At 50.4% G+C, this 18,085-nt stretch overlaps 1 protein-coding gene across 5 annotated transcripts in view; it reads right to left on the minus strand.

The window, feature by feature from the left end:
* The window catches only part of LOC149328933 (CUGBP Elav-like family member 2), a 572,935-nt gene that overhangs the window by 488,465 nt on the left and 66,385 nt on the right, over window positions 1-18,085 (minus strand). The window contains exon 1 of one of the 5 annotated variants that reach the window (XM_089559966.1): window positions 2,856-4,122. The exons of 2 other annotated variants lie outside the window; for them this stretch is intronic. In XM_089559966.1, the coding sequence (XP_089416092.1) occupies window positions 2,856-2,911 (56 nt within the window). In that variant the 5' untranslated portion in view covers window positions 2,912-4,122. Of the gene's footprint in view, window positions 1-2,855; window positions 4,123-18,085 lie in introns of those variants that run through there. 2 more of the 5 variants (XM_089559967.1, XM_089559971.1) reach the window with 2 other exon arrangements.

Genomic DNA, 18,085 nt, shown 5'->3' on the forward strand with positions numbered 1-18,085 from the left:
GGTGGCGCCATCTCGTTTGTTGATCGTGAAGATCCAGCAAAGAAGGGATTCGGGAGATTTGCAGACGCTCTTTCAACTGGTTTCTTAATGGTCACAGAAAACTTAGCTTGGCCAAACTAAGTTTCCAGCACGTTAAGTTTTCTGGACCATCAAAAAAACAGTTGAAAGAGCGTCTTCAAACATCCCGAAACTCCCTCCTTCGCTGAATCTTCACGGCCAACAAACGAGATGGCGCCACCAGTGCGATCGCTGACAGAACGGCATATTTCCTTCGCTGTCGCCGCAGACGATGCGAATACGTGACTTTTTTTGATCGATTCAGGCAAGTAACCCAAACAAATGGAGTATGAAACAATTCTGCCGACAAAATGCCACTTCTGTGCGAAATTTCAGCTCGAACAATGCGCCCATTTAGCTGGGAGAAGCATTCTACCGCGTGCGTTTATTTGCGCAACACGCGATGTAACTCGGTTTCGGCGGGTAGGCGCTTAGAAGGAAAAAGAAAGTTTACAACACTGCGTCAACTATTTCTACTGCAGCAAAATAAAAAAAATATCGGACAGTGCACAACCGCGCTTTTCGTCGCGAATGAGCGGCACAATCACTGCCCCGAAAGACGGGGGCTCGATCCCGGCGCCGCGGCGGTCGAATTTCGATGGAGGCGAAATTCTAGAGGACCGTGTACTGTGCGATGTCAGTGCACGTTAAAGAACCCCAGGTGGTCGAAATTTCCGGAGCCCTTCACTACGGCGTCCCTCATAGCCTCAGTCGCTTTGGGGCGTTAAATCCCCATAAACGAATAAACGGAATGAAAACAGTGTTCGATGGGAAACGGCGGCGCAGCATGGCTCTGGTGTTCGCTTAATAGCCTCCTGCGACGCGCTATTGAAGGACAGAGTTGAGCAGATTTGCCTGGAGAGCTCGAGCGATGAAGTGCGGAGGAAATTATGGGAAATTCTAATCCACGCGCCGCCCTCTACTGATAACTGCGCTCGATCGCAGCCGAATAGACGCGAGAACCGCAAGATTCAGGGGGGCACTTTGTTGACCTAAAGTGCAGTGAGGCGAAAGCCTTAAGCGAGGTGTTGCTGCTTGTGTCACTGATGTGAAGTTAAGATGTTAAGCTTCGCCTCTGAGAGTGGAACGTGACAGCGTCTTGCAACGCTGCCAGGGAGTCCGCAGAACGCCATCGCCCGTTCGGCTGTACGCCTTGCTCGTCGGTAAATTGGTTTTTGAGGAAAGCAAATGCATCTGTCTCGCATATCTCGGTGGACACCTGAACCTCGCCGTAACGGGAAGGGAGGAAGATTGGAATGAACGAAGACACCCTATTCACTGGACGCGCCTTTGCTCATTCCAAACCATCGAGCTGGCATGGCGGAGTGGTTAGCATGCTCGTCTCCCACTCCGGAGACCCAGGTTCGATTCCCCAACTCGAGCAATTTCCTACTCGGTTATATTTATGTTTCTGGACTGACTAGAAAGGTTAATTAGGCTAAATGGGTAATGAACTAATTAACTAAACTCAGTCAGACTTACTTGGAGCATCACTACACCATCCCTTTAATCGGTTGCATAGTTACTAGCCAAAGCACAATACGCCTCATTTGAAATTCGCGCAATGTGACGTCACACCCATTTCGACCAATTGAAAAGCGTGACATTTCTGTCGATAACTCCTGCTTACAACGATAAGGCATTAAAGGCTTCCGCCTTAAAAGCACGAGCTTCTTGCCCCGAGCACAGGAGCTGCGGTCAGATTTCACACCATTTGCACCGCCGCACAGAACTCGAGCGCTCTGTAGACAATTGCAGCTCGCTACGGCATGCGATATCGTAGTACGCTACACTAACATGGACTGGCAACGCCACCTGTGAGAAAGAGGACACAACATCGCGTAGTTCAGCGAGAGACTACAAAACGACAAACACTGCTTTGACAGTTGGCACTTTTTTTTTTATTTTTTCCTGACCGCCGATTGCCTTTTCACCGGCCGGACACCGGTTAAAAGCGCACTTCGCGAGTGATCTCGCACACCGCCGAGTGGTCGCGATAGGAAGGAAACGCGCGCCATCTATCGAATCGCGACTGAACAAACGAACTAAGCGACCGCACACGGAAAGACTTAGGGGCCCCAGAGACTGCCAAGCTTCTACACGAACAAGTTGCACGGTATTCAACAGTGAGGAAGAGTCACGTTTCACAATCGGCACCACACTTGACACGAAGAAAAGACAGGCAACAAAACGGTGAAAAGACGAACAATTCACACTACTGCAAACATCTCGTTTTTTTCTTACTTAATTTGTAGCAGGCGCCTCAAGGAAACCCCAAGGTCATCAATCCTGCGTCAACAAACCGACCGCTCAGAAACGGCCTTCGTGTCAAGCGTGGTGGCGAAGCACACATCTCGCTACAACATAACCAGCACGTGTCGTTCGACGGACACCAAAAGATCGTCACACACCGCCACAAACAGTATACTGGGACAAAGAAAAAAAACATCACTACAGTCTGATACAACTCAAGAATACAGCGGCTTTTCCTTGTCAAAGGTCCCTAATTAGTCAATGGCGTCGGCCGATTCTATGGCCCTGCTAGTGTGACAAAATAGGGGGTGGTAGATGAAAGGCGACAATCCCTTCGCTCTATGCTCGGGAATAGACCTCCCTTCTCCATTGCAGCGTCGCTCCCTGCATTGTCACGCTAGCTGGGTGATGAGAATCGGCCGACGCCATTAGCTGGAAGTGGGACCTATGACGAGGAATAGCCGCCGCCTTCTTGAGTTGCATGCGACTGTGGAAGAGAAAAGAAAAAAGCAACGCAGAAAGAAAAAGAGGTGCGCCCCACTCACCTCGGCAAAATGCGCTCCACGATCGCCTCTATTTTGGCAATCTCCTTATCGGTCATGCCTTCGCACAGTCACAGCAGCCCGCGGACAGAGCGTGGTCACACGGGACAGGGCAGCGGAGGCAGGGGAGGTGGTTTGTTTTTTTGTGTGTTTTTTTGTCTGGGAACGACGACGACACTTGGAAACAACAGGACAACAGGGGAGGAGGCGCGGACAGCAGCAGTCACGACAAACCAAGCGGCAGCAGGGGCTGTCGACGTCCACGGTTACACAGGACCCCGGGCGCTGAACACACTCCCACGTTCACGACGAGCACACGAATATAAGTAAAAAAAAAGCACGGTGGTCGCCTCCAAACAAGTTGGCTTGGAAGTGAATCTCGAAGATGCCGCGTACACCACGTGGTTTTTTGAACAACGCGCCAGAGGCGTCCGGTCTCTCCCTTGGGCAGTTGGACGCGTCACACGACAGACACTCAGACTTTCGCGGGACTTACAGCGACGACCACCAGGCACAAACCGGAACATCCACGAGGTTCGACATGAAGGGAATTTTTTTTTTCGGACGACAGACGTTTACCACACACACAACAGCAGATGAAGGCGGGTAGGCAACGTGAGAAAGAGACAATGCGGCCCAAGTAAGTAGCCCTGAGATTAGGCGCGCGCGTTCAAGAGCCGCCCACCAATGGCACGCCGAATACGATTGATACAGCGTGCGGGGGTCGCTGCCACCGAACCCGTGATCCGATTCCAGAGACAAAAAAAGATTACGCCACCCGATAACAGAACAACAGCGAAGCGCAGGGGGGAGAGCGAACGGGAGAGTGAGTTGCCGATTGAAAAAGGGGGCGGTTTCGAAGAAAGCGCGTGCGATCGTAGTTAAGAGGACCAAAACGGTCGCGCAATACCGACAGTCACGGAAACTGTACACTCCTCGAGAGCCTCTTCTTCACGTGGTCCCAAAGAAGGCAGCACAGCGCTGGCGCACAGGATCTTCTTCCTGAACTGGTATACGGACACACACACACACCGGAGTTCGCTAGTTAGGCTTAGCGGCGCGCTAAGAGACTGGCTTCCTGAAACGACGCGCCCAAGACGCCGGGGCGGCAGCGCAGCGTTCGCCGACGTTACAACGCGTCGCACAAACTGACCGCTCCGTAGCCGAGGGGTTGCTCGAAGCGAGCCAGCCAGCGGCGTCAGCCGGGGGCCTCCGAGAAACGCGGACGCAAGCAGACAAACGTGCAGCTGATAAGACAAGCCGACGAGGGCTTTCCACGGTGCCCGAGGGAGCACCAGCGCATGCGTCAGGCGGCCCCGCAGCACAAGTGCACCGTTATCGGGCCACAGAGAGAGCGGAGGAGGGGGGCAGGCAGAGGGAATAAAAATCAAGAACAGAGCGAAGGGCGGGCGCAGATAAGCGAAGCACTTGTTGCCAGATTCGCGCGGCCGCCCCGAGCAGAGTCCAAGAGGGCAGGGCACCGTACTTGGCCGGCCCGGCAGTGCCAATAATACCCCCTGCACGCACGCGCCGCAGAAAGACCGACCGAGCCCGTGGCTCTCGCCAGATATGCATACGCCATCAGTATACCTATATATACACGTCCGAAAATTTGCAGCATTTGGCTCATCCGGACAGTATCAACCCCAAAGTATTTCGTCAGACAGTCCCTGGACAATGTACAGGCATTCTATATAGACTATGGAATATTATGTTGGTTTCGTTTGGTTTATGGGGTTTGACGTCCCAAAGCGACTGAGGCTATGAGGGACGACGTAGTGAAGGGCTCCGGAAATTTCGACCACCTGGGGATCTTCAACGTGCACTGACATCGCACAGTATACACGGGCCTCCAGAATTTCGCCTCCATAGAAATTCGACCGCCGCGGCAGGGATCGAACCCGCGTCTTTCGGGTGATGTATGGGAAACGAGGGTCAGAGTACGATGTGGTGCGGAAAGAACGGTCGCGCAAAGTGAGACGCCTCGAGAAACGCGTTGCCGAAAATTGAAACGAAAAATTTTTTTGTTACAAAATCCCTCGCTTTTGGAGATGTCCATGACGATACGCATTTCAGACAAGTATTGACGCCACAGGGACGCCACAAGCGCAGCGGCGTCGGCGTCAAAAGGCGGCGTCTCACTCCTTCAACAGCAACCAAATGTGTGCATATATATAAGCACAGGATCAATCACACTTAGAGGGCTCCGCGTGGCGACGTACCTGCGGAGTGGCATTGCATCTAACCCGTTCATAAATCTATGCAGAGTGGCGCACGAGGAGAGGGACCTCGACGTGGTGCTTCGTGTCACCTTCCCCTTTGCACGGGTTTGCCACCGGATTGGTCGCAATAGTGCTCCGCGTATGCGCAGCCACACGGAGCTGTGTTCCCTCTAAGTGTGATTGACCCTGTACATTCCAGCAGTTTGCTCGAAATGAGTCCCCGGTTGCTCTGATAGGAACCAAATGGTTCGGTGCCTATATCTGTCCTCGGCACTGAGTCGCCTAGCCGTCGTTTCGGAACGGCTAATTCTATAGCACGGAGCTAGTTTCTCTTGATCAACGATTGAAAGACCGTCAGTTGAGAGTCCCAAAACAAGCTCGAAAAACTAAAAAACTAAAGTGGAGGAAGCCCGCACAAGACGTAGTTATCGCGGGCTTAAAATCAATCAATAATGAGGCAAGAAATCAGCCCACAGCGGCGGAGACCCAGGATCTGAACCCAAATCGCCCACTGAAACGCTAGCTTCGATCCGCGGAGCAACAGAAGATGCTCCGGATCGCCGACCGGAATTCACCACTAGACAGAGGCCTCGGGATACGCATAACCTCTTCCACCGTCATGGACGGAAAAAGCATCCGTAGGGAAGGCAGTGTGCAGTGTGTCAAAACAGGCTGCTGCCGCTTCTATGTGAGCAGACGCCGTGCAGAGTCCCGCGCGCCGCGATGCGCTGTTATCGGGGGAGCGTGGCTTCGCGGCGCGAGCCGCTTACAAGTGCCGCAAAGGCTGTAGCTGTAGCTCGACTCCCGCTCACAATCTGGCGGTGTCGGCGCGCAACGCACGTGGCAGGGCGTGCGCGCTGACGAGACAGCCGAGTGGAGAAGCGTACGGAGTATACACACGCAATCTAAGCAGAAAGAAGTAAAAAGTCAATATGTCCTTTAGCGCCGTGCGCTACAAGGACAGCTTCCTCTCTTCCGCTCTCTTTTATTTGATTGTTTTTATGCGAAGCATACTAGCCGCACAACCGAGCTCTCCCTTGCTGCGCCGCGCGCGGCCGCGTAGCTACCACTTGACCTACATCGGCGAACCACGTGATATGACGTCACAACAGCTGTGAAAGCTGGGGCGCAACTCGTGCGCTCGCTTGCGGACGCGCAGCCTCCACCGGCGGCCGAACTCCCGCTCCTTCCGCTAGGGGCGCTGACGTCACTACAGCTGTGAAAGCTGGGGCTGAACTATAGTGTACTAGAATTAGGAGTTCTAGTACACTATAGCTGAACTCGTGCGCTCGCTTGCAGGACGCGCAGCCTCCGCCGGCGGTATGCTTCGCATCCTAGGCTTAACCATAAGCTAAGCCAGGCCATTTTTTTTAAGCGGAAAACAAGTTCCGGTTTAGTGGGGTTTAACGTCCCAAAGCGACTCAGGCTATGACGGACGCCGTAGCGAAGGGCTCCGGAAATTTCGACCACCTGGGGTTCCTTAGCGTGCACTGACAACGCACAGTACACGGGCCTCTAGGAGTTCTCCTCCATCGAAATTCAGCCGCCGCGGCCGGGATCGAACCCGCGTCTTTCGGGTCAGCAGCCGAGCGCCGTAACCACAGCGGCGGCTAACTGGAAAACTCTCCCGAAGTTCACTTCGAGCAATCCGATAGAGCAATTAAGATCGAACCTGAAAGGCGTTTTGCGATATTCACGATCATCAACTTTATTTCTTTACCTCGCAATAACATAAATGAAGAGGGAGGGAAGATCGCAACTCCCTCCCATAATCCCTCCCGTACTGTGCGGTTCAGGTGTTCAGCGAGATGCGAGACAGATACTGCGCCATTTCCACAACTCAATGACCAATTCTCAATTTTCTCCCGGGCTATAGTGATGCTTAGCCGGAGGCAAAAGACGTATTTACTGCGCAGAAAATTTGAGTTAGATATCTTCCCGACGCTCACCTCACTCAAACTGCGGACGTCCGCACCGAAAGAGACCCGGCAGATCGCGGTTCGGAAGTGAAAGGTGCTATCAATTGTCTAACCTCAGAAATGGGAGCGCAAAAAAACTGCGTTGACGCATCGCAGTTTGCTTGTGACAACGGCCGGTGGCGGCGACACCTGTACCTGATTTTGTTTTGTGTTTTTACATTTTTTGGATTACGAAAGCTGCATTTTCAGGGAAAGTTTCGTCTTTCTCGACAGAACGCGGTGGCGTCAATTCAGCCAGTGGGGTTGTGCTGGAAATCCTAAACTATAGAATCGATTCCGAAACGAATCGTACATTGTACCGACCCTGGCCTGCTATTTACCCAGACGGGAATTGGAATAAAAAATGGAAGTGGTTTAGCTCTGGTTAAACCTGTAGGATTGCGAAAGCAACGAGAAGAGAGAGAGAGAAAGGCGATGGAGAGAGCGCGGCGGCGGCCCCGGCACGCTAGCTATGCGCAGCCGGCGAGCGCGGCGGCGGCACCTCTGAGTCACCCGCGCAGCGACGGCGGCGGCGCGCCAGCTGTGCGCCATGTGACGTCACTGATCCTCGCGCATAGTATGGCCTTTGTTCAGCTCCGCGAAATGGCTAGGCGACTGGCGTAGTGTTGCTTTCGCAAGAAAATAAAATGAAAGAGGAAAGGGCAACAGCGATGGAAATCCGATAGACGACCACTGCAGACGTGACAAGCGTTCCAGCGCTCTGTAAAAGACCGCCCCACAGGCTTTACACAGTAGGGTTCTGTGCAGCACTAGCTTCGATATTCACTCCCTGCGTGAACTGTACTCCCCTTACAAAGCATTTCCCTGAATCTCCGGGACAAACGTCGCGCCACCTCGAAGAGAAAACGTAACTACGAGAGAAAAAATTTATTGTGGCTTTGCTCGAAGGACTTATCTAGGATTCCGACCATACGGACAGGTAGTGCTGGGGGTTGGGAGGGAGTTCTATCGCATAGCTTCGCGTTTTGTGTTCCGGCAACTCAGCTGCACTCAGTCCTATCCGTGCTATCCTGAGAGGCTGGCTTCTCCCCCAACCCGTCTCGCTCAGGACCCATCCCAACAACAATTTTTCACCGAGAAATGCGCTCGGCTGTTTCAAGCCCACAGCAACAACTGCGCCAGCGCCGTTCGGTACGGCTTGCAAAGCAGCCAGCGCTCGAATATGCAGACAAGAGCCAGATCCCGGACTGAAGGCGGGTGTTACCAAACGTGAAACCAACGAGACTTTCCGGAACACATCCGCTCTAAAACAATACCGAAAGCGAGTATATATACAATGCACCAGCTAACACCGGCCTTAGCGACGATTACACCTCAAGCGGCGGCTCCAGAAACACGCCTCCTACAATAACCACGGGGAAGTGGCTATGCGATGTCTTGATTCACTTCCAAAGGCAACACCCCCTCCCTACCACCCGCTTTCCCTATCCGCAATGTCCAGATCTGTGTTTCTGTCTGCATACAGCGCAAATACGTTATGCAACAACAACACGGCTGTGAGGCTCTGAATTTCGCCATTTTTTTTTTTAATTTCGCCGCCTTCGCGGTGTAATCTGGGAAACGTACGAGAGCAGCGTCCAGGCAGGAAACAGCGATCCTTTCTCTCTCTCTTTTTTTTTCTTTCCTTCGCCGTTCTCAGCCTTGTACCCGTGTTTCAAAACGAAAGCAACAAAACAGCTAGCGAGGCCGACAAACAATATCACCCACACAATGCACCGCAAGCAGGAGCTGCAGTGGCAGCACCCAAATAAGACCGCTCTTCGGAAGCCAGCGACGGTGACGAACCGCAGACCGCGGCGCTCCGCACATACGAACAACACAACACCCCAAAAGTATAGTGCACACACACGAGCGCAAATACTAGACGGGCAGGCAGGCACGGGTTGCCAGCCGCACTCTGCGGTCCACCGGGGGCGGCCGACATAACTCATCCGCGCAGCGGGCTTCGGAAGCCGAACGAGCATATGTACACACACTTGAGCACGGACGCTGCCGTCTCAAGAGGCGCGGGTATTTCGGGATACGCAAATGGTTTTCTCGGAGTGGGCGCGCGCAAAGGGGCCGGGTGAAGGACTGTGTGAGAGAGTGTGGAGGAGGAAGGGGAGAGCCCGCGCAATGACGGCCCGCGGCCGAGGCAACCAAGGACGTCGCCATAGCCGTGTACAACTCAAGAACGCAGCGGCTTTTACCCGGCAAATGACCCCCTTCCAGCCAATGGCGTCGGCAGACTCTGCTGTCCCTGCTAGCGTGACAATGCAGGGAATGGTAAATGAAATAGGATGGTCACTTCCATCTGTGGTCGGGAGAGACCCTTCTTTGCACTGTGGCGCGCTCCCTGCATTGCCACGCTAACAGGGTCATGAGGATCGGCCGACGCCATTGGCTGGAATGGGGTATCTGACTACAGCCGCGTTTACACGTATGCGACAGAAGTCGACTCCGCCCGGTCAAAAGCTCCAGTACCCTTTTTGAGGGAAAGAGCATGTTTTCAGAACGAAAGGCGTGAATCGTCCTCTACTCTCTGCCTCGACGTCTCGCCTCGACATTTCTGCACTTTCCCCCAAAAGTGGACTGGAGTCGACTTCTGTCGCATTCATGTGCACGCTGCTACTGGGAGACGCAGAAGCCACGTTTACATGAATGCGAAAGAAGTCCACTCGGGTGCACTTTTTTTTTTTTAATAAACGGGTAAAAACACAGAAGAAGAGAGCAGACGACGAGTCGCATCTTTCCTTCTCAAAACCCGCTCTTCCTCCCGAAAAATCAACCAGAGCCGCCTTCCGTCACATTCATGTAAACGCGGCCAGAGATGCACCAAATGCATTCAGGACAGGAAGCAGTGCGAAAAGCAAAGATTCACGTGGCTTGCGAGAGGCGCAGTAGCGGAGCACTCTGAATTCATTTCGGCCACCCGGGATTCTCTACCGCGCACTGACGTCGCACAGCACACGGGCGTCAGTTGAGTCAGTTGTCGGGATTCGATCCCAGGACCTTGGACTCAGATGCCAAACGTCATAAGCCGCTAAGCAACCGCGGCGGGTAACACACTGAATCTCCAACACACCTCGATGAGTCCATTATAAAATTGGCGCGTACGCGGTACATTAACCGGAGGACGGTAGGGAACGCTACACCGTATCGTGCTATTAAACGGCTTTTTTGTCCACAAAGCTTCTCTTTCAGTGCACCGAGCCTGAAAACGAAGCTCAGTTTAAGCAAGACGGAGCATCGGTCATTACGTACGGCTAGCCCCAGAGCCGCTAACGGCAACGCCATCAAAAATAAGCGCCAAAGGCTCGGCTGCACCTCGACACCAGGGCGAACTGCCAGATCCGGTTTAGTTACACACCGGTGGAACCGAGCTGCAACGCGACATACACTTCGAACGGAAGAATCAGCCCAGGTAATCGGCCCAATATTGGAAACGTATTGGCAAAGGCCCACAAAGGTCCCACAAAGGACCAAAGCGAAACCATGCATTTGCGATACTAGGCCGGTTACTTGTGCTGCTCGGGCGCTAGCTGCCCAGTGGCCACTGAAATTCCGTCGGACATCCTATGGACGTCCGTCTTAAACGTCCACAAGACGTCCACGCGAGTTTTAGTGCCGGTTGGGTGGGCCCATGTTCGCCAAAAAATACGAGTCCTCGTGCTGTTATTATTGCGTCTCTATACGCGTATATAGTGTGTATAGTGCCCGCCCGTACTACGCTATATAGCTACCTGGTCTCGGTTGGCACACGCCCAGCAAAAACCACATACGCATTCACTATTCGTGCCACCGGCGCAGAGATAGCGGGCAGGGTGAGCTCTTAAATATGCGAGCGGCCATCTGAACAACACCCGTGTACTCTCTTCCGCGCGCACATTAAACATTCCGTCCCTTACAACTTTCGTCGGATAGGGCTGGAAGCGAGGTACGCAGAGCTCGAAGTGCGCAAAAACTTGGCATTTCAGATCCACTCCCGCGGGACATAACTATTGCACTCCAGTGCGTATCACGTTGTTACTCAGTCAAACGATGAAAGCCCAAACGCATATCAACATACCAGAACGCATGCCGGAACATTTTTGCAGGCTAGTTGGTACATATTCTGCCGGATTTCTAGCGCAGAGCCTTCAAAAACAATTTTTAGACAGTCTATAGACTGTTCATAGACTTCTGTCCATAAAGTCTACACATTCTCTATAGAGAAATCCTAGAGAACAGCCTATAGGCAATAACAATGCTAAAGACAGTCTGTAGACAATACATACACGGCCATACACTTTCTAGTATACTTTTGTCTATAGACAATCAATAGACAAAAAGTGATCTCTATAGGAAGCCAACACAGTCTATGAGAAGCCTATAGACTGCTCATAGACCATTTTTATAAGGAAAAGACGAAGACAAAAACGAAGTGGTCAGAACGTAGCGCTAGTAACAACTTCAAGACCAGCGACACGCACTTATCTGGTTTCCTCCCTGAGCAAGCGCCTACGTGTGTGCTTTTACTGCCTTGCTTATCATCATAATCATCAGCCTAACTACAGTTATCTGCGGAGCAAACCCTGCCCTTTGCCAGCTGTGGCCACCATATCCCCACAAACTTATTTATCTCATCCGCCCACCTAACTTTCTGCCGGCCCCTGCTACGCTTGCCTTCTCTTCGTATTCACTCCATCGGGTGTGTTGCCTTTGCATGCCCTGCCCATGCACATCTCGTAATCTCGATTTTGAAATATACGTCATTAACCCGCGTTTGTTTCCTGACCCAGTCTGCTCTCTTCCACTCTTAACGTTACACCTATCTTTTTACTCTCAATAACTCTCTGTGTTGTCCTCAATTTAAATTGAACCCTTTTCGTTATATAGCCTCCATGTTTCTGACCCCAAGGAGAATACCGGTAAGAAACAGCTGTTACATACTTTCCTAACCTGGTAATATGCTCTTTTCTACTGACAGTTCTCTATTATGCACGAAAGAAGTGCACATAATTAACTCAAGCACATGCACCTATGGTCACTTGCCTACGTGAGTTTATACGCTGGTGCTTCCGCTGTTGCGCTCTGTCCTGTCGTTACGGCCCTTTTCTTCCTACCTTTTTTGTGCAAGTTTATTCTTTTATTGTCTACAACTCATGCAATAAATACACCCACGCGATGCCCTCGAAAAGCAGAGTTATTCTATTTCTCTCTCGGTAATCGCCTCAAGCGGTCGCCCAAAGTTGCCAGTCGGCGTCCCGGAATACAATAAGACGATATAATCCAGAGTGAAAGCAGTCGTGACGTCACTGCAGCCCAGCAGCGGTCACGACGAATTTATTCCCGCAAGTATTGGCTCAGTGAAAAGCACCCTTTTCCACCCACGCCGCAATATTACACCGATCTGGCTTACCAGTTTGCTGCTACAAGAACGACATAATCCCACGGATGCATAATCGCAACGACTACGCCCACTCTTCAGAGAGCAGCGAGTGCTGCCACCTGGCCATCGCACAATGGACGGATGAAAGATAGGAGCGTCCCCTTTAGGCTCTTTTTTTCTTTATTTATTTCAGTAATACTGCCTGTCATTGAACAAAGGCCCTTGGCAGGGATGGGCGCCACATAAATGCACGTTGGCAAGCAATGACAAAGAACCACCCTTGTTACTAAAAAATTACCTTAAAGCATCTTCAAAAAAGCTGTCCATTCCATGAGCCTTAAAGGTGCACTGAAGAGGAATCTGAACTTGTCTTTATGCCGCGGGAACTCGATCTACACGTTCCGAGCATTCTTAGGAACTTCGACTTATTGCCCTGTGTGACCGATTTCCCTAATTAAATCGAATTAACGTCCGGCTCCCGCCCTTTCTTTTGAATTCTGCCTCGTACGGTGGGCGGAGTCGACCAACGCGTGGAGTGCCTTTCACCCAGTCCCGTGGCGGCTTGCCGCTCTGCCATCGGCGGAGTAATACGTAGTAGTCCGTAGTAGCAAATAGTCCGCGCGTATTTTCATTTCTGCGGGCTTATTTTGCGGCTATATTATCTGCGAATGAAACTATTTATTCATGGAAAACTAAAAAACAAAATAAAGCGAAAGCAAAGCCTCCACGGGGCTGGCTGAAAGGAACTTCACGCGTTGGTCGACTCCGCCCATCGTACGAGGCAGAATTTAAAAAAAAAGGCGGGAGCCGGACGTTAATTCGATTTAATTACGGAAATCGGCCATACAGGGCAATAAGTCACTGTTTATAAGTATGCTAGGAACGTGTAGATCGAGTTCCCGCAGCAAAAAGACAAGTTCAGAATCCTCTTCAGTGCACCTTTAAAGCTGTCAATTCCATGACAGCGCGGCTCAGACTATTCCATTCTCGAACGGTTCATAGGGAGAACGAATTTTTGAAACCATCAGTCCTGCAAGTAAAGTCTTTTAGTTTTTTTAGAAGAATGATGTGATCGTGTTGGGCGTCGACAGACGTATTGGATGTACTGCTCTCTATTCAGTTTCAATTAACCATGGTAGATAGATTCAATGCATGTATTTTGGTCTTTCATGGCGTCTTTTTTCCTGGACTGTCTTAAGGATTGCTCTGTCTAAAAGAAGGCTCGGTGATGTTTTCCATCTATATGAATTATAAATTAATCTAACTGATTTTACTGAACACTTTCAAGTTAGGTTATGTTGTTTTGGTTACCTTGGTATTGTTCAACTGTGCTTCAGATTGTCATTAAAATTCGCCATTTTCTTTCACTACGGTTTCCTACACTTCTAACATTGTCACCTCTCTGCTTTTGAGCCCCCAATCTTCCAGTCACTTTCACTAACTTCCACCGCAGATTTAATTACATGACCATTGTTATCTCTAAAAACTAGGGCCTAAGGAAGAGTGATTATGCCTGCGTGGACATCCGGGTGGATAGCATCATATCTGAGAATGAGGGGTTCATTTCTTTCTGCACATTTACCATACACAGTACATGTGCCATCTTGGTTAAATTTCTTTTTGCAGCGGCGCGTTCTGAGACACCCTGACCTAGCTTCACAGCGTCCGGACACGCAGCGCCACCTATTACCACCGACGCCACCTTTCTTCGCAAAAAAAAATAAAACGCAGCACAATCGATCGGCTCGCTTCGCCCAGCTTGCGGCTTCCGCCGACAGATGGTGCGACCACCGTTGAGCCCGCCGCCCGCGGAGCAGGTTGTTTTCTCCACGACCAAGTATCCGATGCCCCGCGCGCTCTCTTTCTCTCGTTCTTTTTTCTATCTGCCCAGCTGTTTACATTGCGGCCGGCGCAGCATCAGAGGCACGCACGCCACAACAACCGAGCCGCCGCCGCGGGAGTCGAGTGCTTTTCCCTGGCGATAATCCGACCCGAGAGACAACCGCGTCGTCCAAGCCCCCCGACGACGACCGCCCGCGGCAGAAAGCGGTTCCCATACATTCGTTGTCTTGACTGCGTCCCGCCCCAGAAAAACATCGACGAGGCCTGGCAATCATGCACGATGTTGCCACGAGAAACATGGCTATGCAATAAGCGTGAGAAGTTCAAAAAAAAAAAAGACGCAGAATACTACAATGTGCAATAGCGTGCTATGGTGGGCTTCAGGCCTCGTCCCTTTAGATGAATTTATTCCTTCATTCATTTCACACTAGTAATAAGAAATAAAATTGTGTAAGTGCTGCGTCCACGTGTTTAACAGCCAAGGAAGGTGCCTACCTTAGGGGAAGGGGGGGGGGGGGGGACAGGTAAGGAATAATAAAAAAAATTTGGAGGACGCTTAAGCTTCTCCTTTAAGAGTGGAACGCGACAGCGTGCTGCAGGCGGTGGTGCTGGTGTAAGTGAACGAATTTTTTTATTTTTCTCAATTATTTCAATTAATTAACTGATCAATTACACACCATACATTTTCTTAATTACCATCATCAAGCATTGGCTTTTCATTCTGGGCATTCTGACACGTATGAACTCCCCCTTTTGCAACTTTTCTCATTTGTTTAATTAATAGACTAATTACAGTTATTTCAATAACTCTCCGTCGCCTGTCACACATCAATCCATGATCAGTCACTAAAGCCGCAAATTACCATGATACGATATTTTTTACGCAGCCCCCGATTACTTCCCACACGCAGTGCCGGCTACGCCGACGGCTTTTCGACCGAACGAGCTGCATACGAAATAAGAACGCACTAAAATACCCTTGCATGCGTCTCACGGGGAGGTGATGGGAATACGCACTCGTGGGAGGTATAGTGCGGCAGTGTTTGTTTCAACAAAGCACTCTTGAAGTGCAGCGTCCGTCCGTCTCCAGCCCCTCTTTCCAGTGTTCGCATCCCTGCGTTTCTCTCGTGAACTTTTCAAGTTAACAAGTCAACTACGCGTAAATCTATTATCTACCAAATACACACTAGATACAGAGTTATTGTTAACGCCTGGTACACTGCACTGCTTCTCACCTAAATGTCTTGTCCGCATTTGTCGGACAGAAATTTGCATTTAAAAATGGCCCCAATCTGAGTCCTAGTAATAAATGTACGGTATGCACCCGGGGGATAGTAACTAGCATCACCGTAAAGTCCGACCTGATCTCCATATTCAGAGGTGCAATTTTTCATTCTGGCTCAGTGGTTATGGTGCTCCGCTGCTGACCCGAAAGACACGGGTTCAATCCCGGCCGCGGAGATCGAATTTCGATGGAGGAGAAATTCTATAGAGGCCCGTGTACTGTGCGATGTCAGTGCATGTTAAAGACCCCCAGGTGGTCTAAATTTCCGGAGCCCTTCACTACGGCGTCTCTCATAGCCTTAGTTGCTTTGGGACGTTAAACCCCAATAAACCAAACCAAACCAATTTCTCATTCAGTGGCAACACCTAGCTGCGCAACCTTTGCGGGCGGTTTAGGGCGATGCGGTGGGAGTGGAAATGCGCTTTTCGAACCCCGATAAGGCAACATTCTTCCATCACAATCGCATCGCCCATCATCATCGTCATCATCGTCATCATCATCATCCGCCCTCACCGTCATCACCAGCGGCTCTCCTGATCGACCAACCTCATAAGCGTAGAGAGGGTTAGTTGGTTCTGGGCATAATTATGAGACATGATAATTATGAGACAACATCGTGGTGTCTACTATCTTCGTCCGTGTTTATTTTTGCGCTGGAATGATGTCTCGTAATTATGACCAACCTCCTCCCCCAGTCATGGCGTGTACGCGCACCCGGAGGCACAGGTAGCTTCGCACTGTTCCTCACATCGACTACCGGAAAGCAGGCTGCAAAAGCTCGTCGTAAGTATTCCCAGTTCCTGCAACTGGCAACTGACAACTTTCCAACATTTTACGGAAATCAGTTGCTGGGCGAATCGGTATTTCATGCTTTCATTCACGCCGCGCAAAGACGAACAGGGACAAGATGGGAGACACCACAAAGCGCCGGAAGCATGCACAACAACGATATCTCAATAATTTAAATTTTCCGTTATTATATCACAATTCGTGACTGAAGCGGTTGTTTACCAGTAGACCACGCACCTGCCCAAGCAAGCGGATCACTCACAAGCAAGGAAAGAAACAAAACAAAGACAATGCAGCACAAAGTTAAGGAAGCAGGGGCGTTTCCACATCGTGCTATGTTTGTGAATGCCTTCAACTAGTGGCGACGGCCATTGGTGGCGAGGTGCGGCCGAACAGGCACTTAAATACAAGCTACAAACAACTTTACATTAAAGCCGACACGCACACAAACAAAAAAAAGTCACTGCGTCTTCTTGACAGCTGCCAGTACAGCGATCATTAAGACAAAAACAACTATTTCTGAAGAGTTTTAGGGACACCCCCTTCAGCGGCACAAGTTCTGGAAAGATGAACAAGCAGGGATCCTCCCCATAAGTGCCCGGTGATTTCCGACTGCACTCAAGTTGTAGGAGTCGAGCATTAAAAAGGAGAGAGAAAAAAAAAGGGGAGGCTTTGGAGAAAAACACGTGCGCTCTGTAATTTATGCGGGAACGGTCGAGGACACTTAAGTACGGCTTTGAATGTTAAGGATTGCTTTGAACGCCTCTGGCAGCATCTTGCAAACACGAGGTGTAGGAACCCAACCCTGACAAATAAAGTTTTAGGCAGTCTATAGAGCGCCTATAGACTTCTGTCTATAAAGTCTATAGACTGTCTATAGACAAAAGTCTAGAGGCAATACAAAATGCCATAGACAGTTTATAGACAATCTATAGATTTATGGCCATACACTTCTAGTAGACTTTTGTCTATAGACGGTCTATAGGCTATGAATAGACAAAACGCCATATCGGTAGGAAGTCAATAGAGTCAATAAGAAGTATATAGACTGTCTATAGACCATTTTTATAAGGGTAAGACAGAGCACAAACGCATACACATGCCAGAATCTTTCAAACACGAGGTATAGGAACCCAGGACAGCACAAACACAGATATGCCAGAATCTTGCAAACACGATGGATAGGAACCGAAGACAGAACACAAATGCATACATGCCAGAACCTTGCAAACACGATGGATAGGAACCCAAGATAGAAGCACAAGCGTATGTATGTGCTCTATCTTGGGCTCCTATCCCTCGTGTTTGCAAGATTCTGGCATGTATGCGTTTGTGCTCTGTCTTGGGTTTCTATCCCTCGTGTTTGCAAGATTGTTGTAGAGGCATCCAAAACCAACGAGTAACACCAAAAGCCGTGTCCTCGGCAGTTCTCGGCAGCAGCCGGCAGCAAACGTTTACGGAAGGCGGGTGTAGGGATAACAATTAATTTCGGCGCCGCCGAATTACCTATCAATAGCTTAAAATTTCCTAAGACCAATAAGAGCGCTTGCATGCGCTCCATATACTGTGGTATCAATTATGCCAGGCGGCTGGGATCGCGAAGGGGCGCTAGTTATTTTTGTTTTCTTTTCCGAATTTTAACTATACGGTCATAGAAGAAAGCTTGCGAGACGCGAGTTTGGTGCAAAAAAAATTACTTCTGCGCAGTCATGTCAGAGCAGGTCAATGAAAAGCATACACGAGGAGACATGGGTGCTCCATCTGCT

The sequence above is a fragment of the Amblyomma mixtum genome, chromosome 9 (genome assembly GCF_055824585.1).
Source record: "Amblyomma mixtum isolate Tamu chromosome 9, ASM5582458v1, whole genome shotgun sequence".
Taxonomy (NCBI): domain Eukaryota; kingdom Metazoa; phylum Arthropoda; class Arachnida; order Ixodida; family Ixodidae; genus Amblyomma; species Amblyomma mixtum.